The sequence below is a fragment of the Temnothorax americanus genome, unplaced genomic scaffold, assembly GCF_048541705.1.
Source record: "Temnothorax americanus isolate GAGA-0224 unplaced genomic scaffold, ASM4854170v1 Scaffold25, whole genome shotgun sequence".
NCBI classification, from domain to species: domain Eukaryota; kingdom Metazoa; phylum Arthropoda; class Insecta; order Hymenoptera; family Formicidae; genus Temnothorax; species Temnothorax americanus.
This window is the reverse complement of record NW_027509391.1, coordinates 2,932,613-2,959,003: the sequence shown is the minus strand read 5'-3', so window position 1 is coordinate 2,959,003 and position 26,391 is coordinate 2,932,613. Positions and strand designations below refer to the sequence as shown.

The 26,391-nt window shown below is 43.6% G+C and overlaps 1 protein-coding gene across 4 annotated transcripts in view; it reads left to right on the top strand.

Moving 5' to 3' along the window:
• Positions 1-26,200, top strand: part of LOC143898986 (cell adhesion molecule Dscam2) — a 79,012-nt gene extending 52,812 nt beyond the window's left edge. Inside the window, exons 13-30 of one of the 4 annotated variants that reach the window (XM_077408860.1) lie at positions 6,801-6,920; positions 9,421-9,597; positions 10,479-10,626; positions 11,657-11,958; positions 16,420-16,568; positions 16,794-16,948; positions 18,168-18,349; positions 19,278-19,583; positions 20,042-20,338; positions 20,724-20,859; positions 20,943-21,070; positions 21,608-22,036; positions 22,408-22,692; positions 23,544-23,680; positions 23,756-23,830; positions 24,487-24,739; positions 24,860-24,950; positions 25,225-26,200. In XM_077408860.1, coding sequence (XP_077264986.1) covers positions 6,801-6,920; positions 9,421-9,597; positions 10,479-10,626; positions 11,657-11,958; positions 16,420-16,568; positions 16,794-16,948; positions 18,168-18,349; positions 19,278-19,583; positions 20,042-20,338; positions 20,724-20,859; positions 20,943-21,070; positions 21,608-22,036; positions 22,408-22,692; positions 23,544-23,680; positions 23,756-23,830; positions 24,487-24,739; positions 24,860-24,950; positions 25,225-25,654 — 3,800 coding nt within the window. In that variant the 3' untranslated portion in view covers positions 25,655-26,200. Of the gene's footprint in view, positions 1-1,986; positions 2,356-6,800; positions 6,921-9,420; positions 9,598-10,478; positions 10,627-11,656; positions 11,959-16,419; positions 16,569-16,793; positions 16,949-18,167; positions 18,350-19,277; positions 19,584-20,041; positions 20,339-20,723; positions 20,860-20,942; positions 21,071-21,607; positions 22,037-22,407; positions 22,693-23,543; positions 23,831-24,486; positions 24,744-24,859; positions 24,951-25,224 lie in introns of all 4 variants that reach the window. The other 3 variants (XM_077408861.1, XM_077408859.1, XM_077408862.1) reach the window with 3 other exon arrangements.
• Positions 26,201-26,391: the final 191 nt, after the last annotated feature.

Here is a 26,391-nt window from a genome sequence, read left to right as displayed (position 1 = left end):
TAGCCGCTTGTATACACGTATTTATTATGGTATCTACTTCTTAGACACAACACACGGACTGTGACATCGAGAGGTTGCGAAAGAGCGCAGGAGCTCTCGCACGCGAGAACGAGCGCGGAGCGAGAGAGATTTTTCGTCTCGACGAAAGTCTGAAATCTCGATGTCGCAGCGAGACCGTAAAGTTACCGTACTGGTTTTTCCTATTCGCACAGGTGTATGCATCGTCCAGCATTGGTATTCAAGAGACACGAGTAATGTTTTGACTGAATATATATTACATTTGTCTATATTTCTCCTATAGTACTCCACACATATTAACACACACGGAAATCGCTGTTAACGACGTTTCTGGCGATATCCCGTAGGAGACGTATATTTTATGCGTACTGTATATTTTTTTTCCACGAATGACTCATTATACACTCTGTTACTCATTACTGTGTTGTATGATATCACGTTTTGAGCGTTTTAATGACGAAGTCATCGTTTTATTAATGTAGCAGAGTTTTATGATAATGTGTTTAAGCTCGAGGTATATCATATATATATATACTTGTGTAACGTCGTTTTTACCATATATTGTTACGATATGATTATGGAGACTGGTAGTGATATTTGTATCCAAGGGGCATCCGACGCGAGAAGTCTCTGAAATTTTCGTCGAAGAAATATGGTAGATCTGCATGCGTAAATTTTTATCGAGAAGAAAAAATGGAAATCTGGGGATCTGTGTAATCTGGGAAATGGAAATGGAATCACGAAAACGGATCGCGTTGTTTCGTGACGTCAATACATCCAGAGATCTCTCTCGTCCTTAGATCTTTTATTATCCACATTTGAAATTCCTCTATCGGGTAGGGCTCGGTAAGTAAGTCTGCGATACGCAACCGAGACGAAGGAAAAGATAAAGGAAAGGAGCGTATATCTCCGAAGGAGGGAAAACGCGTGTGCAGGTGTCTCATGGCGCATCTCGCCAGGCCAGGATCTCGCGGTTCGAGTGACAGACGAGAGTCCCCCCCCCCGTGCGCGCGACGCACGTTTTCGCGTGGGAATTTATTTTCGAACGGAGAAGCGGGGCAGATGCGTTCTCGGTCGCCAAGTTTCCACGCACCGCGACATTCGCGCGAAACAATTTATTAATGTTCACCTCCGTCATTTCGCCTGGAGGTGCGGGTCGGGGCTTATTTCCAACTTCGCCCGCGGTCTCCTCATAAAGACACATCGGCCGACATTAACAGTTATGCTCGCTCGTAAATGTTCATTTCCCCCCCCCTCCCCAAGCTACACCGCCCGGCGTTATGCTCTCGGCGGGCGCGTTACGTATACGTACGTAACGCTAGCTACTATCCCGATATTTATGGCCGTGCCACAATTTTCCGCGCGCGGACCTTTTGCCACGCACGGTTGCGGTGCGAGGAAACGCGGTCGCGCGCCGCACCTGTCCTTCCCGCACGAGGGGCGGAAAATCACGCGGCGGAATGGATCGGAATAAATGGAGGTCGAGTTTATCGAGTTTCCGCGACGGTTACCGCCAGGGGATTTTCCTACGCGCGTCCTTGCGGGTCGCCGCTATCGAACGGCTGGAAGAATAAACCGACGCGACAATGCGTTTTAAGGTATACGCGCGTACCGCGTGACTTCGTCCTGCTGTGACTTGGGGCGTCGAGACGTGTCGTCTAATCGAATTGCGCCGCGACCCGTTAACAGGTAAAATATTAGCCAACGACAAATAAGGGAGGATGAAATACGGTTGTTATATACATATAGTTCCCTCACGGTAACGTTGCATGCGTTATACGGTGTCCCCTTTTTCGCAAAACGCGCGATCAATTGTGCGTGTGCACAAGATACGCGGTATCGAAAGACGAAAAAAAAAATTCTTGATCGATGATCGCGCGCCTAAGGCGCGGCAAAAAAAAAACGTCAGCGCAAGACCGCAAGAGGTGCACTACTCTCCATTATCATGTCACAACGTAACGTTTATAGTTCCGCCGCGGATCTCGCCATTTTTTTTCGGAGACGGTGTGATGGAGGGACAGCGGACACAGCTTATGTGTACGACGAGCCAGGGTGACCAGCCGTTCAACATCACGTGGTTGATGGACGAGAAACCGATTCAGGTCAGACCGAGCGACGGTGGTACATCGGTGTCGTCGGTCCAGACCGTCGCCGCCGCCGCCGCTGCCGCCCTCGCTACCGTCGAGACCAGCAACGGCATACAGATAAGCGACTATCCGCCGTTTTCCAGCATCCTGACGATAAATAGCGTCAGCGCTAGCCACAGCGGCAACTACACGTGCCAGATCAGCAACGTCGCTGGCCTGGCCGAGCACTCGACCAGCCTCTCAGTCGCTGGTTGGTGTCCTGAAAAAAACTGATGTAGTCGTAAGAAAACTGTGTACATAAAGCGTCCGCAAATAAGAAACCTTCCTTCTTCGCTATCTTCCAATCCTTCTCTCTATTTTTCTGTTTGTCTATCCCTCAATCTATCTACGTATCTCTCTTTCTCTCTCTCTCTCTCTCTCTCTCTCTCTCTCTCTCTCTTTTTCTCTCTATTTTTAGTTTTCTCTCCTATCTCTTTCTCTCTCTTTTCTCGCACCATTGTCCCACTTTTCTTATGTATAGGGGTGTATACACGTGTATGTATACGCATATATGTATATATATGCGTATACATATATATTGAACAGGTATACACAGTTCGTATCACAGCGCAGAATTCGAAGGAACGTCGAGCAAGGTTCGGTTTTCTTTTTTTTTTTTTTTTTATTTAATCCGCTGCGTTATCCGGGTTACTCGGACGACTTTTCCGAGCCGTTGATGACATCCCTCGAGAAGGGACGCGCAGCACGAGTCCCCATTCGCCGGATCGTAATCTTATATATGTTAGTATCTGATTCCGCCAATTTGAAACACTCTTCGTTTTCTGGAAAAGTTTCTTCTTCGATAGCCGTAAGTTGGATGAATCTTAAAAATCTATTTCACTCTTTCGAAAGAGCAAAGTTTTATCGTGACATTTGTAAAAATCAAGCTGTTTGAAATTGCGTGTATGATGCTCGAAAAGGATTCGCGTTGAGAACCGATCTTTAAAAATTGAAAAATGTTTAAATATTTCGACAGGTATGAATCAGGTGTAGTGATATATCGAGGGAATATAAATATTTCACGCAGCAGTTCATATTTCATGCAATACGATGCTAATTGCGTGAGCAACGCAATAGTCGAATATCATATTTTTTTTTAAATTATTCTCACACCTGTTTTAAGAGAGATCTAATTTACATGAGAAAAGAAAAACAATCAATTGTATTAAAATCTACCGAACTTGGATTAGTCATTTGGATTAATCAGAAAACTAGGAAGGCAATTGATCAGAAAATCCAGCTGCGGATCGATATCTGAAATAGTTTTGAGGATTAATTGTTAATGGGTTTCGCCGGATTTAGTTCCTATAGTGGTCTCACACTCGCTGGGCGAGCGATATTTTATTCATTTCCATCCATTTCGACCCAAAGTCTATAGAACATCAAAAGATTTACCCGCAGCCCGTAGTACGTAATGGCGTCTGCTCTCCTAATGCGTATAAAATACGACAAGATTGCTAGGTTTTCGACATCTGAAAGCCATTAAAGATTTTCCACCAAATGTCGCGCGGCAAAGGAATTTCCTCAAAGCGAAATACGATCCTTTAACCTCAGCAGAGAGGTTATACACGGCGCGTAACAAATTGGAGGACGAATGTGCAAAGCTGTAGTTTTTCAAGAATAAACATCAAAGGAGTAAGTAACAATGGTAATTGGGCATTCACATCCATAAAAACAAAAAAACCAAATTGATGAAATTAACTTCTATAAATTCGAGGCAAAATGATATATGTGACGGATAAGGTTTGAAATGTTTTGTCTGCAACGTTATGAATCTTTTACAATCAAATTTCTCGCTTTATTATCCTTATATATTCTTTGTGAGTACTTTGAGAGTCATATTATAGGGTACATGCCAGACTTTCGTAATATTTGTCAAATGGAACGCTACGTGCTTTCGAGTTCGCTTTGTGTTCATCATGCAACGAGTGTACTATACTGCACTTTTCAGTTTCGTGGCACTACCTTTGCCGTTACGACGCTTACGATCAGCATATACGTATGTATATTCATTTCAACGCGATCTTTACGTGTACTGATATTTTTCGTATTATTTCTACTTGATCGCGTTACGTATATCCCGTGCAATTTACGTATGGGTGCGTATTACTTATATCTGGTTGCATTCCTTCTATTCCGCCGTAAAAGTATCCTGTACTACTTATATTTGGTCGCACTACTTTTACGCGCCGACGGACGTACTACACATGTTTGATTGTACTACTTGCACGCGGCCATGCCAAATACATCCGTTACTACTTACGCGCCAACGTCCTACATATGTCTGGTCGTACTACTTGCACTCGGCCACACCAAAGATGTCCGTTACTACTTACGCTTGGATATACTTCATATATCTGGTCGTACTACTCACGTAGTTCGTCTTTACGTTTGAAGCATCGAGTTCGAAGGGAGCAATTCGGCGAAAATACCCATTAATTGTCCTCGTTAATCGCTGAAATGTTTTTTTTTCTTTAAGCGCATTAAAGACGAGATTGGGACGGCAGAGAAAGAAAAAGGTCGACAAGTCCGAAATCGCAGTCGCGCTCTATCGAAAGCAATATAATACCTGGCATGGTGCCGCCATATTCCGATTTCTTTCGTTTATCTTCGAGGATAGTAGCTCGATGAAATTTTCATTTGCCGTTTGGAAATCGAGGCTCGACGCAAGCTCGAGGAATGCTTCGACAGATGGAAATCGTGCAGACGACCGATGTATCGCCGACTTTACTTGGTTGCATGCTCGTCAGATAATTCGGGAGATAATTAGATTTTCACGAGGTATCACACGTTATTAGAACGGGAACGGTTCTATTTGCGGAATTTGAACGAGGGCGATATCTTTCGATAGCGAAGTAATTCAACAATAGCACACCCGGCCTATCCCAGAGTACGTTGATCCGGTGTGCCGGGTAAGGCCCAATATAAAATGTATTGACTCTTGATATCGTTCCCTATATTCCGTTACGTTTTCCACAAGCAGTATCGCCGTGATCGATGCAGACCTCGAGAAATTGAGATATATATTTCAGTCTTGAGCGTAGAAGTATTTATATCCACGTGTATTCAGATTTTTTTTTAAAGGACGTTTCCGCGAATGTTACTAGGTAGAGTATCGTAGCGAGTTGTGATATTCGAGACGTTGTGCTAATGTAATGCAACAATTGTTTATGACACGGGTGTGCATAAGCATGCATTCGCGTAGTTAACCTGTTTCTGGTTTTATACAATTCCCCCTTTCCCCGATTTTTCTCGCGAGAGCGACTTGGAATGACGATGGAAGAATGTAAAAGTGATACTCCTCCTTACTTACGTGTCTTTCTATTTTCGTATCATTACGGTACATTGCCACGGTATATCGTTTGCGTTTGTCGTTGTCTGGGAAGCATTTTATATATTACATCCGTCTTACCAGCTCTGTTTACTTGGAATGGTGCTTGCGTTGTTACGTTCCTTATGATAATGACTAACTTTGCATTTTTTGCATGATATTACGTTCCACATACTCGTACTATATTATGTGTATTATATTTTCTCGACATATATTTATATAGTTCAATTTATACTAACTACTCTCATGTATTTTAGACGGACAATTTTTCTTTCGTTATTAAAATACCTCTCTTCCCCTTTACATTTTCCCTTTATCGTATATTCTATGATTTACATAGATTATTTAATTAGAGAATCTTTCTCTTCTTTTTTTATGTAGGTTTAGTACTAATTTTTCTCTCTATCAAAGGATGCATGCTACCTTTTAATTTCTTTTTAATCCTAAATTATTATTTCTTTGATATATATATTTAACATTGCTTGAATTTTTAATGAAATTAAACGTAGTTAATTGCGGAAAGAACCATTCTCGTTTATTTTATACATAACGTATATACATTACATCGTCAATTCAAGTAATTTAGTCGTAGCCTTAATGGATTCCGTAGTTATAACACTATTACAATTTTCAGCAAATCCGTGTAAGTATATAATAATCTAGTTGAAAGAAAGAGACGCATGCATTATACAATTACTAACACATTAGGAGAACATTAATTTTAGTCATTGTCGTTTGCCGTTGGTATTCGCCACCGTTTATATCGCAGTAAAGTATCGATCCGATATTTGAATATATAGGGAATGACTGTTCAAATAAATAACCTGTCACATCATATATATTTTTAGACTGAACTGATAAAAGATAAAATCGTGGCTGGGCTGTGAAATGAAAATCGATACCATTTGACGGTTTTACATGTTATTATCTTTAGGAAATAAACGGGATAACGTGGGGATAAATCTGCGTATTGCTCTCAATATTCTGCAAATTAAATTAAAAAGAATTTGTAATAATTTTGTAATAGCAATGATTACACATCGATGTACGTTGTTCTTGATGCTTTTAGCCGTCATGATTGTTCAGTTACAAAAGTGTAGGATCTTCGTAACATGCGCACGAGCGCGCCTAACGCGTTGCAAATGTCTTCGATGGTCATTATACCGATTTAACCGGTCATGTTACAAATTTTACGGCGTCATCGCGAATTCCGCGAGTGAAACGAGATGAACGGTGACGGAAACGAGGGGGCATCGAGTAAGATTCTGACGGATACGAATTCGAACGAACTGGAAGATTCTAAGCCAATCGGTTCGTATTTTTAGTACCTCCGAGGTGGACCGTGGAACCTATCGACCAGAACGCGGTTGTAGGTCACGGCGTCTCCATCGCCTGTCAGGCCGAAGGATTCCCCATTCCGACTGTGACTTGGAAGCAATCTATCGGTAAGTCACGACTCCTTAAAGGTGGGATCTCGGAGCTAACTCACCTCCCTCCTATATCCCCCAGCAGCGTTACGAGAGATGTATTACGTCTCGGACGTGGCGCGAGAAATGAGAACGCTCATTCGCACCTGACCCCTCTAAATGTAAAACGGACACTCTTAATAGACATTTGTCCGAACCGACGAACTGCTTCTTGATTTTTAATAAAAACACTCTGAAAAAAGGTTTTAAAACCAAGGCTTTTTGTGAAATAGCTTCAACTAAAGGGTTTAGTGATTATGACGAAATAATTTGGTTAATGTTAACCAAATATTTTGTCATAATCACTAAACTCTTTAGTTGAAGCTATTTCACCAAGCCTTGGTTATTATAACCAAAACCTTTTTTCAGTGCAGCTGGTCATCCAACAACTAATTTCGCGACTTTTATGTAGTCTCCATATAAATAATTATGAGGATATTTTATTATATTTTAAACGTCGTACGTCGTACCGATCATTTGTTCCAAATTGACTTTGGTACGAAGTATGACGCGGGTATTATTACATTTTCTAATAATCTCCTCCTGTCGATTAAGCGAGAACTTTGTTTGCGCGAACATTATGTAATTTTCATTTAAGTTACGACCGTCGGGGCGGAGCGTTGACGGGAAAAAAAGGACGCCCTGGGAACAGTAATCAATCACGAATTTCGCTGAATCGTCGGTCGTCTCCGCGGACGGAGACGGATATCCCAGCCGTAGTCAGAAATAAGTCCCACCTACGGATAGAACTGTATAATTAATTTCGTCAATTCGCTGAGGGTGGATTTGATATGACGTGCTCTCGCGACGGATTTTTCTTCCTTCTCTTCTCTATTTTTCCTCCGGCAATTTCGACCTCGCTTTGGCGCAAAATGCATTTTTCGCCGCGAGCCAATCGTTCCTCGCCAGTGGCTACGTCAGGTTGCAAAAAAAGAGCGCTTTGTGTGTCTTGGTATACGATGCAGTTACGGCGCAGTGACGAGACTGTTATCAAATTCCAGAATATTTTTGTTAATTTTAATTAACCACGGCAGGCAAACAAATACACGTTTGTCCGTAAAATGCTTTCAGTTAGTTATAGTTGTGTAATCGTATTACACGTATATACATATAAGCGTTTTCCACCGCACGCGTTATACGTTGTATATTCTGATACATTTTAAGCGTTCTCGTTACTCAAATATTAATCCGTAAAAGTTTTCCTGCATCGTTCGAGCACGTACCTCAAAGTTGCTTCGCAAAAAAAAAAAAAGAAAAAAAACTGATGCCGGGTGGATATTTATGTTTTTCATCATTCACTATGTATCGGGAAGGGTGTCGGGAACCATATCGATCCGCCGTCGAGCGATGCGCGCCATGCAAACAGCAGCGTCGAACGCGGAAAAAAGAAGCTACGTGTCAGGGAAAGACGTTCTACGTCCTGTCACGATTCATATTAGACGCGAACAAACGCGCCGGGGCGGGGAAACACACATCTATACGGTTTTATTAAACTTTGTGTAATATTGTAACTACACTTGCCGCGAGGTCGAGTGTACAAGACGCAGTTTGCATCGGTCGGGTAACGCGATGCGACTGCCGTAAGTTTTCGATAAAAGACATAATTTCTCGGAAGAGACTCCCGGCGAAAGGACTAGCTGATTACTCAAAAGCGACGCTTTCAAAATGGTTCGGTTTACCCAGCCCGATGGCAGAGCTTCTCGCTCTCGCGAAGTAAATCTTTACCGTTTGAAGTTACGTGGGTGGTACATACTTTGATACATCTTCCGCCCGTTTTCGTTCGTTTATTTATGAAAGGACCAGAATAAGCGAATGAAGTTCGACACGGGGAAAGGCGTTTCCCAAGCATATGCGCCTCGCGTGTACTAGTATTTAGCTTCCAACGCGTTTAACATTACGTTTTAAAATTATTTGAACATTCATGTATTCAGAGATGCGTTTACGGAACGTCTCGCGCGTGCTTGAGGAACTTCTTTCCGCGTTATTTCTCGGCATTTAAATTCGTATACAACAGGATGTTTTGTGATGGAGAGTAAACAAGGTGATACTTCACGCCGCGAACTGAGAAATAATTTTTCCTTCGGCAAAACTTAACGTTATTTTTTCGCAGTTTATATAAAGTTCTTAAAATTAAACATCTTGGTATAGCTGAAGGTGCCTCCAAGTCGGAAACGCTGTTAAAGTAAAGTTTACCTAAAATTACGCGAAGAATAAGATTTTGCTATCTATCCCACGTCCACGAAGCAATCCTTGTTCGCGAAATATCTGATTCCTTTTTTTTTTTTAATTTTAGTTTTTGATTAGTCTAGAACACCATCGCTATAAAATGTATAACGACTTTTAATTTGTGCCTTTCTTGCCACGCGGATTCGAGTAGAAATCCGGATAGGGCTCGTAAAACGTGGGGGGGGGGGGTAATAATTTCCCGTGGACGTGTCCATTATGCAAGAAACGTAAAGATGTATCCCTGCGCATTTAGGTGAAACTCCGGGTGACTACAGAGAGCTGGGATACGGCACGGAGGGCGCCGGGGTGGCCAGAAACGGATCCTTGGTGATCCCGCGGGTATCGCGGGATCACGCCGGATTCTACCTATGCCAGGCGAGCAACGGCATCGGGCCCGGCCTCAGCAAGCTCATTCGGCTAACGGTTCATGGTAAAATATTCACGCAACCTAGAGTTACTGTCGTCGTCTGGATCCCGGATCCCGGATCCCGGATCCCGCGTGTGTCCCGGGTGGTATCCGGGATTTCGAGCGGGAGTATAGTTTTAAATCATCCGGAGTGATCGAAACAATTACGTTAAAAGTGTTTCACGCAGTAAGAATTGTCGTATCATAGAGTATCAATCGCGGGTGATGTCAGAGGAAATTATCTCTGTCTCTTTCTGAAATTATCTTTGGATATTTAATGGAGAGGGCGGCAGGAATTTAATTTGTTATTACACGATATTCACTACGCGGGCAGCGATATGTAATGCAACAGTCATGAATTTAATAAATTTGTTAATTTGAATTCGCACACACACACACACACACACACACACACACCGGCATGTCCGCCGGAAATTCAATAGCATTACTACAATATTCGTCACTGGATAATTGCTTCGCATCACTGCATGAAATCCTCTCTCTCTGTGAGTAGGATACACACACACACACACACACACACACACACACACACACACACACACACACACACACACACACACACACACACACACACACACACACACACACAGGCGCGTACAAACGCACGCGCTTATTCGGAATAGCATCATGCGTCGATAATTGATCTTTTTTTCGCTTGGCTACGAAATAAACGCGCATTCAACAAAGTGCCGTAGATTGGCCGTGCGATTTCGACGCAAACAAAATTGAATTGCTCGTTTGTAATTACAAAAAGGGACATCCGCGAGTTATAGCGAAAATTGTTTTTATTGTCTTGTCCTTTATTTTACGTTCATTATGCGGCGCCGCGCCGCGCCGCGGGTGTCGAGAGTGTAAAACGTTCTGATGAAAAATTCTCACTGCAGCGGGCCCCCAGGTGATTGTAAGGACGCGGCAGGAATCGGTGCGACGAGGGGAGAGCGTAATATTGCGCTGCGAAGCCGAGGGAGACGCGCCTCTTGATCTTAGCTGGCGTGTTCGTGACAGCAAGATCGATCCTAATTACGACGTTAGGTTCGTATCGGAATTAATTATGCGTCTTTCGCGTGAAAGCTCACAGCATTTGGAATGCAGCGTATACCACGTTTGACGCAAGCGTAATTTTGACGCTACACTATCATCGTGCATTGATTTGTAAGAACGTTCAAAGCGAAAACGAAACTAAATTCGCTATTTATTAGGTATGGGTATCCTCTTTGGACGCGAGAAATCCATATCCAACAATTGCACGTACATATTTGGAATTCCACTTTGCGCATTAAAACAGAGATAATTCATATTAAAACTGTATATTACATATTAGCGACTGCAGCTTATTTTAGGTACGACAAACATATCCTGGTATTTGAATTGAATTATTCAAATTATTGGCCTTTCATATATATATATTACAAATCTGCCTATAATTGTTTTAGATTATTTTAGATTAATGCATTTTATGTATAACAGAATATACAAATTCCATTTTTAAACCATTACGGATACATATATATATAAAGGGGAAAAAATTTATTGCCGCATCAGTAAACCATCGCCGTTATTATATATATTCGGCGCGAAAATAGCCAAACTTTGCTCCTATAACCAATTATTTGATATTACCTCAAAACCTGTTTTTGTTAGTAACGGGAAAATTGTGCCGAGCGAATTTGTTTGTAGAAGTGTTCGTTCGCGAACTCGTTAATTGACTGCTAAAGCAAAGTAGTCTATTCTTGGAAAATACATTTCGCCAATGTGGAATCGCTCATGCTTTAATGGCGGAATAAGAATTAATTTGTAATGAAATAATATACCTGCAGATTATTCTGAGAGATTAATTTTAGTTTATAAAAGTTAATATTTACCAACATGATCAAATTATCTTGCTGTCCAATATTTATCGAAATTTTCGTTACGACGATAGAATATACCGAATAATCAACAGATTTTCCTTCTTCTCGTAATTAATTCATCCTAAATATATACCTTTCGAGCTGAAATTTCTCAGCCCGATCAGCCGGGGCTTATCGATTAATCGCGTGACCGCTTATCTCGGGTTGTCCAGGTACGCGGTAGACAATACGGCGGACGCGTCGGGACGCGTCACCACCGAGCTGCGGATCGTGCAGGCAAGCCACATGGACCGCGGTGACTACGTCTGCGTCGCCGCGAATGCGTACGGTCGTGACAAGGCGACGATCCACCTGCTTGTGCAGGAGCCGCCCGACTTCCCACGCAATCTCCACGTGGCCGAGCAGGGCAGCCGGTCGATCCTGCTGGCCTGGTCCTCGCCGGCGACCGATCGGGACGCGAGCCACGTCAGCTCGCCCATCACCAACTACATCGTGCAGTACAAGGAGGCGCAAGGTACAAATTATCCTTCCTCCTTTCGTCTGCCTTTTTCGGTGTATATGCGCGCGAAACCTCGCTCACTATCGATCGAAAGCCCGAGAGCATCTCGTTATAGATCGTTGCATTTCTGGCCAACGACGCCGATTCCTCGGCACATTGACCGCATCGCATATGTATATCGTGTATCACACGATATCACAGCTCAGATACAACTCGCAACACGGTTCCTAAAAATTGACTTTTTCGATACCTGATTTTTTTTAGTCTATCATAAATAAAAATAAAGATTGGACATAGTTTTAACACAAGAGCTCGTGATGTTGACTATGATAAAATAATGGAGGTACTTCGGGGTCTTGAACTTTTAAATGGGTATAAAAATAATTTTTACGTGGATTTTCTCCAACTTGCGACTCGACAGTTATGACAAAAGCTTCTTTCAAAGTTACACGTTTGCGTGCGGATAATGTTTTCTACTTTCATTTAAGGAGGCTCTTACCCGGCTGCTCTAATCAATGTAGCAACCGAAAAATTATCATTAATAATTGGTTATAAAATTATCGGAAAATTAAATAAAAAAATAAATAATGATTTTTACATAGTGTAAGAGTAAGTTATATGTTCTATTAGTGTAAATATTAAAATTTATACAATAAGTCAGTTGACTACGTCAGTGCTAAAGAGCAGAACATGCGCGTGTCACAACGTCGTCTGTAGCAGTCTGCAGCTAAGTGAGGTGTAGCCGTGTAGCGTTGTAGCGAATGATGCGATGAAGAGATGGAGCCAAAAGAAAGATAATAACGTGAGAATGCTGAGAGGGAAAATGAAAGGAAAATTCGCGAAAATAAAGGTTGTCAATGCGCGAGAGAATAATTATGCCGCTACCATACAGCGCAGAGAAAAGACATGTGCAAGTGAGGTTAGAAACTTCGCGCTATTTTGACACTCGGAAGATCATTCGCCTAACCTGTCGTACGTCATATTAAAACTACAATATCTTTTATAACTCATCGTCAACACCAAGTTTTCTTCTTATCATTAGAAAGATTATTATTTTAACTACAATTCCTTAGTTTTTTGTTTACCTGGCTCGCAAACTTGCCAAGAAAATACATCACTTCCGGTAAAAATTTTAGTGTTTACCATATGCCCTGTGTTAAAAATGCGAATTTCAATACTGATATTTTTACAGTTTTTATCGTCAACCTATGCTCAAGTTTTGGGCATCGGTCCGTTGTGGTTCACTTTACAACATATATTAATTTCATAAAGATCTGTCATATTATGATCGAGGTAAGAGCCTCCTTAATTCACGTTTTACCCAATTTACAAACGGCGAATGTAAAACGGTGAATGAAGGGAAAAATAAAATTACCTCGTGCAAATCGCATAATTCCCAAGGAAACGCTCGCGTCGCCTCCAGATGATGTGACGGTGAATGCGCCGAGAGAGACCGCCCTGCGCTTTGCAAATTTTAGATTCAACAATAAAAATTTTAATTTTAAATTGTGTTCTCTGATCTAGCCCGCGATCAATAGTTAAAGTGTGGATGCGCGTAAATATGGAAGAGATTAAAAACTGTTTGTTCAATTTTCTATTTACTGTGGACGTATATACGCGATTAATCCCAACGGCTGATGTAAATATCGCGTTATAGCAGCGCGTATATTGGTGAAAATAAAACCAGATTTTTTTGTGCTTGCTCGAATGATAGCTCAAAGAGAGAGCGAGAGAGAAAGAGAGAGAGGGGGGAAAGAGGAGGGAATATCGATGTGCGGTGTACGGTTTATTGCGCCCCATTACATTCTCGATCCATCGTCATTATACGTATCCGCGCGCGTTCACAATGCGCATGGCATTTTCTTCATCATTCGGCGCGGAATATCACGTCGTAACGTTTAAGTTAACACCACGATGTCTTCGGCGAAAGTATTCATTCGTATTCGGCCGAATAACGCCGTGGCTTTTGCCCCCGGGAGGAAAATCATTAATCATTTATCCCACCACACGCTGCTCCACGCCTCTCGCTGGTATTCGTTTAGAAGTTTTAGGTGTTTACTTTATTTTGGACTTATTTTTGGACTTATTTTATCCGAACCGGCGAGCTCGCCGTCGTGTTAATGTTTAAACAAACGCACGTTCGAAACGTTCGAAATTCTATTAACACGATTAACACGATGTGTATTCTTACTAGTAAGTGATAGCTCAATCGCGGAACGTGTATCTACCTGGTGAATGTCTATGTGATGGAGTATTTACTCTCTAATTTCCTTTTCGAATCAGTCGAAGCAGCAATTTCGGAACGGAATAAAACGCACGCGGAAAACGATTTTTCAATATGTAAAATGTTGCGGAATGAGTACGGATAGTTCCTGAAACATCGACGGATACAACGTATCGCGCTGTATATTTTAGAAATTGATTATTAATTTAAAACGTTATAAATAAATTGAGGTATATTACTTCCATTTCGGTATCACAAATTACATTTTACCTTGTACGAGGGTACGTTTAAAAATATCTCGTTTGCCATATGGGAACAAAAGGACACAAAAATCAGATATATTAATATAATTACCGACATAATATATATTTTGTTTTTTCTATGAATAAAAAGCATTTTTAATATCACAGTTTATATTTGATATTAGCTTGTTGTTGTACTTAGTTGTTGTACTGCATTTATTATTTATACTAAGTAAATTAGCATTTTATTAAAACATTTCATTCTACGAGATAACTCTGGCAAATACAGACTGGATATTTTCCCTCGTATATAATGCCGCTGTTTTGTAATGTCGCTCCAAGATGCACGCGCGTGCAACGTAACGCGGCGCAGTCTGTCGCATGAGCTGCGGCTGTCAAGAGCAATGGTAATTACATCGCTGTGTCTCTTGTAAATTCACGTCGAGTTGATTCTACATAATAGCGCCGCGAATTTGTTCGCGATTCGTGCACCCCGTGTAATACGCGCGGCCGCAAGTGCGGTTCCGTTCTTTGACGTTCCCTTCCGCGCGTTTGTGTTCAAGGAAATGCGATTTACGTTTCTCATTGATCAATTCGTTCACCGAAAAGGGACGTCGGGACTGTTAAACCGTTTCCGTCTCGTGGCCAAATTTGCTGACGTTTCACAGGGGATATTTTGATCTTTTCTCCGCATGTGAAAATATCTTAATTTTATTCATATAAATTCATAGATTCGGGAGACTTTGTTTCACGTCTATTTATATCTTCTATGTATATATCTCTTTTTCTTTCTCCCACTTTCAAAAGCCTTCTTTTGCAACCATGCAAATCAGAATTATTAATTCGATTGTGCGTTGTCAAAGTTTTTTTTTATGAAGACACAGAGAGAGCACTTTATTTTCTGAAACATATACCCACACACATCCGGCATCTCCGGGCGTTGTTGGCGGCTTTCGTTGACGACGACAGCTAAGACGAAGTTTTCTGTTAAAGTCGTTTGCGAATCTTCCTCCTTTCGCGTCTTTGTTTTACAAACCCACCCCCGCCCTCCCTCCCCCCCTCCCCCGACTACCGGGCCACCTTCCCCACTCTCACTCGCCCTATTTTCATGCCACAAACTTCTCTTTGAAACGCCCCTTGCCCTGGCCGCTCGTTAACTTTGGATGTCCTCATTTACGCCTAATCGACTCGAGTCTCCCCGCCGGTGTTAAATTATCGAACTTAACGCACGAAGGGGCATGGAAGCGTCGTGGTGTTATAACGCGCATAAAACATGTTCGTGAGGCAAGCACCGTCGAGAATTATTATCGCTCTTACCAAAATCGAGTCTCGCGAGGATCGGGATTTCCGAGGAGATACCGACCAAACGATGATAAATATATCGCCCGCGAATGTTCGCACGTACTATTTACTCCGCGCGAGATACATGTATGTTATCCCGGCGGCGCCCCGGTATCGCGAGTGAATTATTTTAATGTCCATGTATTCTCGCGCTAGATCTCCCTAAAGTTGGGCGTCTCTAAATTACAGATTAAAACTAGAGATAATCCGCATCTCCGAGATTTCGCGCGCTTCCGTTTTGCGTGCAATGTAACATAGAGCTTCGAATTGTGTGATTTCTCCAACTGTGAGCGTTGGCATGCATATCCGACTGTATAATATATGTGTATACGTGTACGGTCCGATATTTATTGCCAGCTACCCCTTTGCACGAGTTTATACGGCTCTCATCCTCCATTAAAATGTCATTCGCTTGATCGATTCGTTTACTCGTCACATATACGATCCGTCTTTGCGGGCAACTGTTAAACTATACGGGCCGCGCCACGGGAGAAACGAAATAGGTTTATCGACCAGAGAGCGTTGTACAAGTTAATCGCGCCCGTCCGGATTTTCGGGAGGAGAAGATTATACCCCATCTCTCGCCTCGCGAGACTCGCCCCGCGATTACGCTTTAAGAGACTCGTATACACTGCATCCTTCTAAGCGTTGTTGCCTTTTGCTGGAAAGACGTGTGGCATGAGCACAACACGCAGAAGCTGGTAGCCGGAGACAACACGGTCGCTCGGGTATCGCCCCTAAAACCCGCGACTACCTACCACTTTCGGGTGCTTGCGGAAAATCATCTTGGAACATCAGCGCCAAGCGACATCCTTCATGTCAGTATCAAACATTGTCGAAAGACAAAGAATAGAAAAAAGAAAACACACACACACACACACACATACACTCACAAAGCATGATCGAAAGAAAGAAAAGAAAAAAAAACAACTTTCACATTATCACGAAGTCATTAACGTGTTGCGTTTAACGTCAGACGGATTGTGGTTGTTTTTGTTTTTCACGTGCGCCGTGGGGGCGATCTCTCGAAATTTTCGAAACAGGTGCAAACGGACGGCGAAGTGCCCGGTGGACCGCCCAGGCACGTCTCCGTGGAGCCCCTGGGCCCGCAGCAGCTCAAGATCACGTGGCAACCGCCGGATCGATCCCTGTGGAACGGCGAACTACTCGGATACACCATCGGCTACACCAATCTCGGGTATCGTTATCTGCTTACCGCTCTTGAACCACGGTAGTTTGCGGCATTTAGCGTCCATCACTTCGGCCCGAAGTTTCGAACAATGATCGCGATGATCCCCTCCGTTTGCGCCAAGATATCACGTAACAGTAAATTTGTACGAACCGGGTCGTTTGAATCGCGAAGCGTTATATCTTCGACGGTACTGATAATATTGATTTTCCGAGAAAAATGCTTCGTGGGTAAAATTGAAGAGTTGAGAGAGATGTTTTTCAGGACGAAGCTGTGTCTGTGATAATCTTAACGCGCGCTGTATTATTTTCGCGAGACATATACAGTTTTGGATATATTTTTCAAAAATTATAGACGAAACTGTCGAGATAAAAAAAAATACCGAGACATAATATATTACTAGCATAATTTAATTTGTACGAAAAATTAACTTAAACATCTTATTCTGTGATAGAAATTTATTCTTTCGAAAATCAGATTACGAGAATTGTTCTTTCTACTGAAATCAAATTTAAATATCTTTCACTGAAAAAAAGTAAAATTGACGCGACAAAAATCGCTCGCGTCGAAACTTCTTGAATTAGGCATGATGACGTTTGCGCGATGACATTTCATACTAGAATAACTGAATCATACTTCGACGGTCCGGTCGCGCGGCAGAAAGTACCATGAATTCTTAAAATACCTTCTTGTTCGCGCTCCGTAGTTATATTCCATTGAATTTCGAGATTGTTACTTCCCCCATTATACTCGAATCGGACAGCGGAACGTAATAAATGCGGACGATAAGGACGATTTCCGGTAAACTTTGGCGACAGAGACTTTCGCGCCAAGCATTTCCCGTTCTTAGACAGCACCAACTTGCGAACAATAGGATCTATAAGAGAAGAAAAGATGGTTTATATACATTTTAATGCGTAACCGTCTATTTGTTACGCCGTCAACTTCGTCACTTGAAGTCGTTCAGCTGTCATCTAGGGACAAGAGACACTTGTCTTTATGTAATTTAACATTTATATAAGAACGATTTTTCTCTCTTTCTCTTTTTAAAATGAAACTTTTCACAATCGATTATTTACAAATCAATTTATAGTTGTCTTCTTCTTGACACACCCTTCGTGTTCGCGTGGTTGACACAGATTTCACCGCTGTCGATTGCCTTCGTTGCCCCCCCCGCGCGTTATCTTATTCGCTTCAACGAACCGCGATCTCGCGGCCTTTATTTCAGAGGAGATGATCAATTGATGAACACGACGCGAGTAGGAATCACAGGAAATGGGGACGGCTCGCACGATTATAGACTAACCGGTCTACGAAAATATACCCAATATAGCGTAGTAGTCAAGGCGTTCAATAGCAAAGGAGACGGCCCGGGATCCGATCCCGTGACGGCGCACACGTTCGAGGACGGTGAGTGGAAAAGCCCCTTTCTCCACATTTATCGAGCACTTCGAGCGGGATTTTGTGTTTTGTAAAAATATCTGGACGCGCGCGTTAAACAAAGCAATTACGGCGCGCCGCTTTGAGGCAGTCTCTTTGCATTTTGATTACGAGCTAAATGTAATTGAGAATTGCAAATGATGAGATCAAGTTTCATATTAAAAATTAATATCATAATTTGAAGTTTGTCATATATACCATATTGGTGTACAAACGTTCAATACGATATATAATGCATAACGTTGAACAACGCCAATCATTTGCCCAACGATATTTGGTTATGGAAGCGAGCTTTTACGCGACCCAAAACAGTAAATTGTTACACAAAATTCGACACTGACAATAATAATTCTTCGTCAAATTTTTTCGTTTTACCGCGTGACTATGTAAATTCTGCCAGACTGCATTTTATTTTTGTCTAAATCACAGTTTTTGCAATTGAGATTCTTTTATACTTTTATAATTTCATATCTTCCCTGCAATTTTGGTGTTGCATATTGCGTTTTAAATATTCGGCTACTCACAAAATTGATCAAATGGTTTTAAATCTTTCATACTAAACTATATAACAAAAGAAACAGATAAACGTAAAAAAAAATCTCATAATTATTCTTGAATTATAACTACATTATCATATTAATTAATTGAAATAACGGCTTTATATATATATTGTGAAAAGAAAACGAATAATGTTTCTGGAATAATAACCTTTGAACAATTCTCTTGTAACTTTCGAGACACTTGGTCAATTTTGTGAGTCACTGCGAGTTCGATACGAGTCTGGATGTGTGCATGTGTGGTAAGCTGTACCAATAACATAAACTCTCGAAACCACATTTTTCGACACGTCAAAGGAGAGCAATGCGCTACAGCGATTTACGGTACCAATTTGACATAGTTCCAAGTGCGCCACCGCAGAATGTAGCTTGCGCCGCACTGAATGGTCAGAACATCCAGGTGACCTGGAAACCGCCGCCTTCCGACAAAGTTCACGGGGTCGTGCTGGGGTACAAGCTGCTGTACGAGGCCGCGTCGGACTCGCAGACCAGCCTGACCAGCAGGGAGACGAAAGTCAGTCATGCCCTCAGCACGGTCCTGCATACCCTCAGCCCGTACACCAACTACACGGTACAGGTGCTCGCATACACCAGACCTGGGAACGGCGTCGCGAGCAGTCCCGTGTCTTGCACCACCGGCGAAACTGGTAAACAGCGTGCAGATTACTCTTTAATACTGGTTATTCGATCTGCAGCTTATTTTCGATGCGTTTATTTAAAAAAACATATTTATATATAAAACTCGGGAACAGGCACCTAATTTTACACTACATTATCTACAATATCGCTATCGTTCGCTATCTATCTATTGCTGCAATACTTGTGACACTTTTACAGCGTAGACTGTCACATAAACGTGCATCATAAGAGACTAGGTTATAAAGAGAAGGAGATAGCGAATGTATATATCCTTCACTCTCGCATCAGGATTTCGTCAAAATCGCTTTATAGCCAGACTAATTTGAGAGTCTCCAGTGAGATCCGTTTAAATTCAACTTCGTGTCTCTAATGCAAATGTTACCCGATACATATTCTATTTCCCTGAACCTTCCTTCTCTCCGCAAAGTCATCGGCGACGTTCAAAGATTGACAACTCTGCCGACAGTTCCCGACGCCCCGGAACGCGCGAAGGCGGTGGTCAGCGGCGAGAACGCCGTCGTGATATCCTGGCTGCCGCCGCGACGGCCGAACGGCCAGCTCATCCAGTACACCGTCTACATCCGCGTGTTAGAGAAGGGCCAGGAAGTGAAGATCACCAAGAGTACCCTGCCCGCGCAGAATCTACATCACGAGGTCACCGGCCTGAAGCCGCACGAGACCTACGAGGCGTGGGTCACGGCCTCGACTAAGGTCGGCCAGGGCTCCAGCACGCCGGTCATCAAACTTCAGCCCAGCACCACCGGTAAGACGTGTTCTCTCTTCGAGGGATTCGGGATTATTGAAAAATTCCTCGCCTCCGCGCCGTAAAAATTCTATACCGTATCGGATGCCTCCGCGAGCGCATCGATATAACTTTTCATTTTCGTCGAGTTCCGAGGAAACTGGTACAACTGCTGAAACGCGCGCATACACACACGGCGGGAATACAGATTCGCGGAACCCCGATGGCGTTCATATTCCATAAAGGGCGAAACTGCTCTTTGACGTTGAAGCACACGCTCCGGATCGATATATAACGAACGTAAGCGCGGTGCTCGCGACTTTTCGATAATACCCACATTTGCGGGAGATATTACGGAGCGTAAATGGCACGTACGGAAACTCGTAACGGGAGTCCCTTTAATTAGTTCCAGCTGCAATAATATCGTACGGTGTGCCGATCGTGGTGCCGTGGCGAGTGGACGTTAATATGGCTTGCCTCGTTGTCGGCGATCCCCGGCCGACCGTCGAGTGGCGACGTGCCGACATGAAGCTGCACCAAAAGTAAGTAAACTGCAAACGGAAACGCGCGTAGCTCAAACCGTGTACGATAAGACGTAACATTTCACGGGGGCGAGTTTTTCCAGATCCGACGTGGGCCCGGACAACACCTTAACTCTGAGAAACGTGCAGAGAAGTCACGAGGACAATTATTCGTGTCACGCGAAGAATTCGCTCGGCACGGACGAAATTACGTACACGCTGCATATCCAGGGTAGGTCGCGTAAGCGGAATCATTAAAGACCGCCCGGCGCGCGGCGCCGCTAATCACGCTCTCGCGATAAGCGCGCATGCATTGTGCGTACGCGAAATTTTAATCCGTCTCCGCGGAAGTAGATAACGCCCCTTCGCCTCGCGAGGATAATACAATTTAAAGTTACGTTCTCAAATCTTTCTAATAGAAGGCGTTATATCACAAACTTTCCAACAGATGCAGCCGGAGTTTTAGAAGTAGTGTGTCTAACTTAACAAATTTCAGAATTGCAATTCCGATTAAATGTATTACGCAATCACGATTGAAGGGTTCTCCGAGGCTCAGGCTGCATTTCCGCACAGCCTCGCGAGAGCGACTCTTACACTTCGAGGATAACTCCTGGTACAAATTCTTATTCATGCGCGAGAGAACGAGAGGGCGAGTGGCGCATCTCGGCGCTCTCGGGGAAGAGCGAATGTCGGGCGGTGTGTGTTTCGCCGTCTCTCGAGCGGCGCACGAGAGAGCGCCAAGTTCTAATTGGTAAACTTTCGTACGTAGTGCCGCCGACGTCGCCGACTCTGCTGGCGACCGGCACGACGACCGACGCGATCCAGCTACAATGGAAGCAGGGCGACAACGGTGGCGCGCCTATTAAGGGATTTCTCCTGGCTTATCGTCGGGAATTCGCCGAATGGGAGGAGGTCATGCTGGACCGGCGCGAGAGCACGCATCTCCTCGAGGGCTTGCAATGCGGCACGCGGTACCAGTTCACCCTGGCGGCGTTCAACCGGATCGGCAGCGGCAGCGCGAGCGAGATACAACTGGCGAAGACCAACGGCTCGAAGCCGGTCCCGCCGCCCAAGCATCACTTCGTCAAGCCGAATCAGACGTTCGTTATTCTGGAATTGGCGGCCTGGCAGGACGGCGGCTGCCCGTTGACCTACTTCGTCGTGGAATATAGGAGGCTGCCCGGGGATTGGCTGCTCGGTAAGAACCTACAACTCTTATACGAAAAGTTCGAGTCACGAAGCGAAGAAGTGAGACCCGATAAACTCTCCGGGAGCGCGATGTTGATCGCGCCGAATTAATTCGAAAATCAATATCCGGTAAGTCTCGCGAGAAATGCGAGACCGCGTATTTATTTCCTGTTACGCGCGCGTGTATCAATGCAGGTATACATATATCAATCGCAGAATCATTCGCGTAATATAACGTCAATTATTTTGAATTAATTTGGAAATATTGACGTTCTAGAAAATATTTCAAAAATTCACTCGTGATCGCTCCAAGTGCCTATCAATTATCAATATTCTCGCGTATGCCGACAATTAATCAGATTTGACCGGCGCGTGTTGCAGTGTCCAATAACGTGCCGCCGCAGTCGAAATTCCCCATCGTCGATCTGGAGAGCGGCACCAGCTACGAGCTCCGCGTGACGGCTTACAACAACGCCGGTTCCATCCAGGCTGAGTACCTGTTCAGCACGCTGTCACCGAACGGAAACAACCGTTTGCACGAGGATCATCCGCAGGAGAGCGAGACCACTCCGCTCTACCTCGACGCCCACGTTTTGGCGCCCAGCGTCATCTCCGTTCTCGCTGTCATGCTCGCGATCGCCGGGGTCTGCTTTTGCCTCAAGACACGTGAGTACCGAGCGACCGAGCCTGTGTACTCGAAGCTCGCTCTATCAATTTCGCGTCGCAAACGCCTCGAGCAGCGTATGCGAACACACACACACAGACTCCGGCTTTGCGGGGATACGGTTGTTTCCAACGTTGTAAAACAAAATCTGTCAGATGCCGTTTATTCTCGCGCATTCCACTTGGTACACGTTGTAACAGTTCCGCCGCGAATTGGGAACAGGAGGGAAGGAAGGAGGTGGGACACAGTCTCTCTCTGCGGATGTTTTATTTCTTTCGTCAACTATACCGTCGATATCAGGTGTACAATGTCAACAACAGCGCGGTCCGCGATATCCACCGCGAGCGTTTGGTTTAATTAAAAACTTTATAAACGAATTACATATAGCCGGGTCGTCGCTCCAGATAGAGACGTCGGTTACTGAAACGAGAACATCTCCCCGTGCATAAATCATTCAAGAAATACTGGTACGCTCGCTCGTACCTTATTCGAGTTACCACCAGTTTCTTGATATCATCTTCAACACGCTACGTGAGCGCCTTTATTTTAAACCGCGGGAGGATACGTTCAATCTACACGACGATGGAATTTTATATTTTTCTCGTACGTGCGTGCGGTAACTCTGTACTTGTTTTTAACTTTTTTACTTTCTTACACATCTCAGAAGTGAGTTCTTTTCGCGTCGATGGGTTTATTCAACAACGGGAATTTTGTTCGACGAACATTGAGTATTTATAGTTCTTTTTTTTTTTATATCGTATCACGCATATTACATAATCTGGGTCACGTTAATTGGTGATCATCGAGTGTCCGCATATGGCAATCGAACGAACTCGAGTGCGGTCGTTTCTAGATCCGGACGGATCCGGCGGGGCGAACGATCCGAACTCGCAAACGCAGGCGGCCCTGGACAACAAGCACAACATGGAACAGAGGGAACAATACTACGCCACCGTGAGGAAACCGGGACAGCAATCGCCCTGCCGCGAGGTGAGCGCCCTGGAACGAATACCCGAGTATTCGGAAGACATTTATCCGTATGCCACCTTCAATCTGCCCGAGCAGGAAAATCTGTCGGCGAACCCTATGAGACAGGCGTTCTTCTACGAACGCAGCGAGACGATGCTGCAGGGTGCTCAAGTACGTTTTATTTTCTCACAATCGACGGTTTACGGCGCCGGCCACTTACGATCCATCTCACGATTCTTTTGACATCGCTCCCTCCCCCCGTAAATCGTGACGTCCGAGCTGATAAAAGATTTCTGAAACTTACGACGTCCAGATGTCTACCTCGGATAAAGTCGTCGCGATCAAAAGTAATCTCGTTAGCGAAGTTATAATGCAATGGGAGTAATTACTATACTTTCTTTGCATTAATACTTAAAGGGACCATAAATTGTTCCGCATTGCGTGGAGAATGTTAAATTCGAATCGCCGACGTTGATTAATAAGTACGCGGTCGAATTTAATTACAGTGCGAAATATTTATGCGAAAAGCAATATGAAGCAAAAATCGTTAAAAAGTATTAGCGGTGCTGCAAAGAAACAAATTTCTTCAATAACAAATTAATGAAAGATATTCTGTAAGGCGTATCGGTAAAAACCACTTTTTTTCAATTAAAACTATTTATCTTCCGTTTGTTAATATTTTGCAATCGAATATGAGTAATGCTTACTCCGATTCATGTTTCACGAAAGAATATTTTTCAAATAACATTCGCAAGAGAGTCGCGTGTCAAAAACATTTCTTGTGTGTCTCTGGCAAAAAAAAATCCCATACAGCGAATCGATTGCAGTGCGATGTGGACCAGTACACGAAAGTACGTGGTCGGGCGCGGCGCAAATCAAAATCGTTCAAATCCGAGTCGGAGGAGTACGACACGCTCGGCTCGGACAGCGACACGGAGGTCGGCACCAGCAGTCGTACCGAGTCGTCGAATCATCTGGACGACTCCGGGCCGACGTCGATAATGGCCCGCTCGCCTGGGCCGAACTCCGCGAATCAGCGGGAGCAGCGGCTCGCCCTGGTGCAGCGACCGGTTCATCATAGTAAGTTAGTATTCAGTTTTCTGTGTCCGGGCCGCGTGTAATACGCAGCCTATCACGTAAATCAAGCGCGCAACCACTAATCCCACTTCTCGCGCCAACGTCTCGCGTGCGTCTTTCCAGATGTGCTGTACCACACGCACGAATCAAGTACATCAACCGAGCCGTCACCAATTTCTGAGAGAAAGACTTTCCCGAGGCTCGAAAAGCAACGGTAAGATATCGTCGGTAGCTATATTACGGACACTATAGTCGTTATTATTACCGCATTATCGCAAAAGAGAGGAAAATATACGTCAGAAAAATTAGACACGTTTCTCTTTTAAATTACGTATTGCTATGATAATAAAGCTTTTCGATATATTTATACATTATCATCTCTGTATTATCAGTTACATTAATTTATTTGCGTAAACAATTTGACACGGCTTGCTCGAGTATAAGTTTCTGCAAAAAACTTTCTTAAGCAGCAATCGACATTTTCGCAGGAGCCGCGGCGCGATCGACGTCGCGATCGACGGTCGCATCCCCGGTATACTGCGACCGGTGCTGAAGCTATCGGAGTCCGGAGTGCATTCGTGCTCGCGAGGAGCGTCGCCGAGTCGTCCGGTGCGTCCTGGTTCCTACGACAGGCTGGAGAAGGAGCCGCCGAGCACCAGGAAGTCCGTCGAGTCGCTCTGCCTCCTGGAGGAGCCGGCGGGCACGTTCAGAATGATGCGGAGGGACGACGATTGGGGCAGCGAGCTGTCTACGTTGGAATTGAAGCCACCGAGCGGCTTCACCGACGTTCACGAGACCAGTGAGGCCGAGTGCGACATCGACATGAAGCTCAAGTTGCACAGGAAACGACCGAGCGGCGGCCTCCACTCGAACAGCTCGCTCTCCAAATCGCCCAAGGATTTCACTATCACCGTTTAAGTGTTTTAATCAAATATCGAAACCAAAATGGAATTTAAAAGAAGCCAAAAAAAAAAGCGAAAGATTTAAATAAGCGAAGTATTGCCAAAGCATGAGTGTTATTAAGTCGAAGTAAGTTACGATTTTTCTTGCCATTGAGATACACGCGATCGCCAACATCGCTCTACGGATCTAGATCTCTGGATGTTCGTCTTTTGGAGTGACCACTCTGTCAAAGACTTCGTTTACAAATAAACTTATTTTTGTAAAAAAAGCAGAGAGAATGGCTGCACCTTCGTCCAATCCCGGAATCCTCCGTACACTTATTAACCAATACTTACTTGCAAATCTTCTGCATCGATATATTTAGCTCCAGTCCAATCAAGTAGCAAATAATCGTCGTTGATCTTCACTAACATTTCGTTACCGCAGGTACGTTTTTCTAAAAGTTGTGGTTGATTATAACAACAAAAAACCGTGTGCAGGTTCAAATAAAAAATTTGTTACAGATAATTGTAGTCAATTGACTACAATAAATACCGCTTCAAGTGAAAAGAGTACTTCCTTTATGCAATATGCGAAAATAAAAAAGATGCACTTTTCTTGCTTAATCACAATAATACTACTCACGTATTCTATTCCATCATCAGATAAAAAAAATTATATTACTTCATATTACTCAATTATTTATGAATTGGGAAATCATTATATGTTCTGCGCAAAGTGAGATTAATTTTCATAAAAATATTTCCATATGT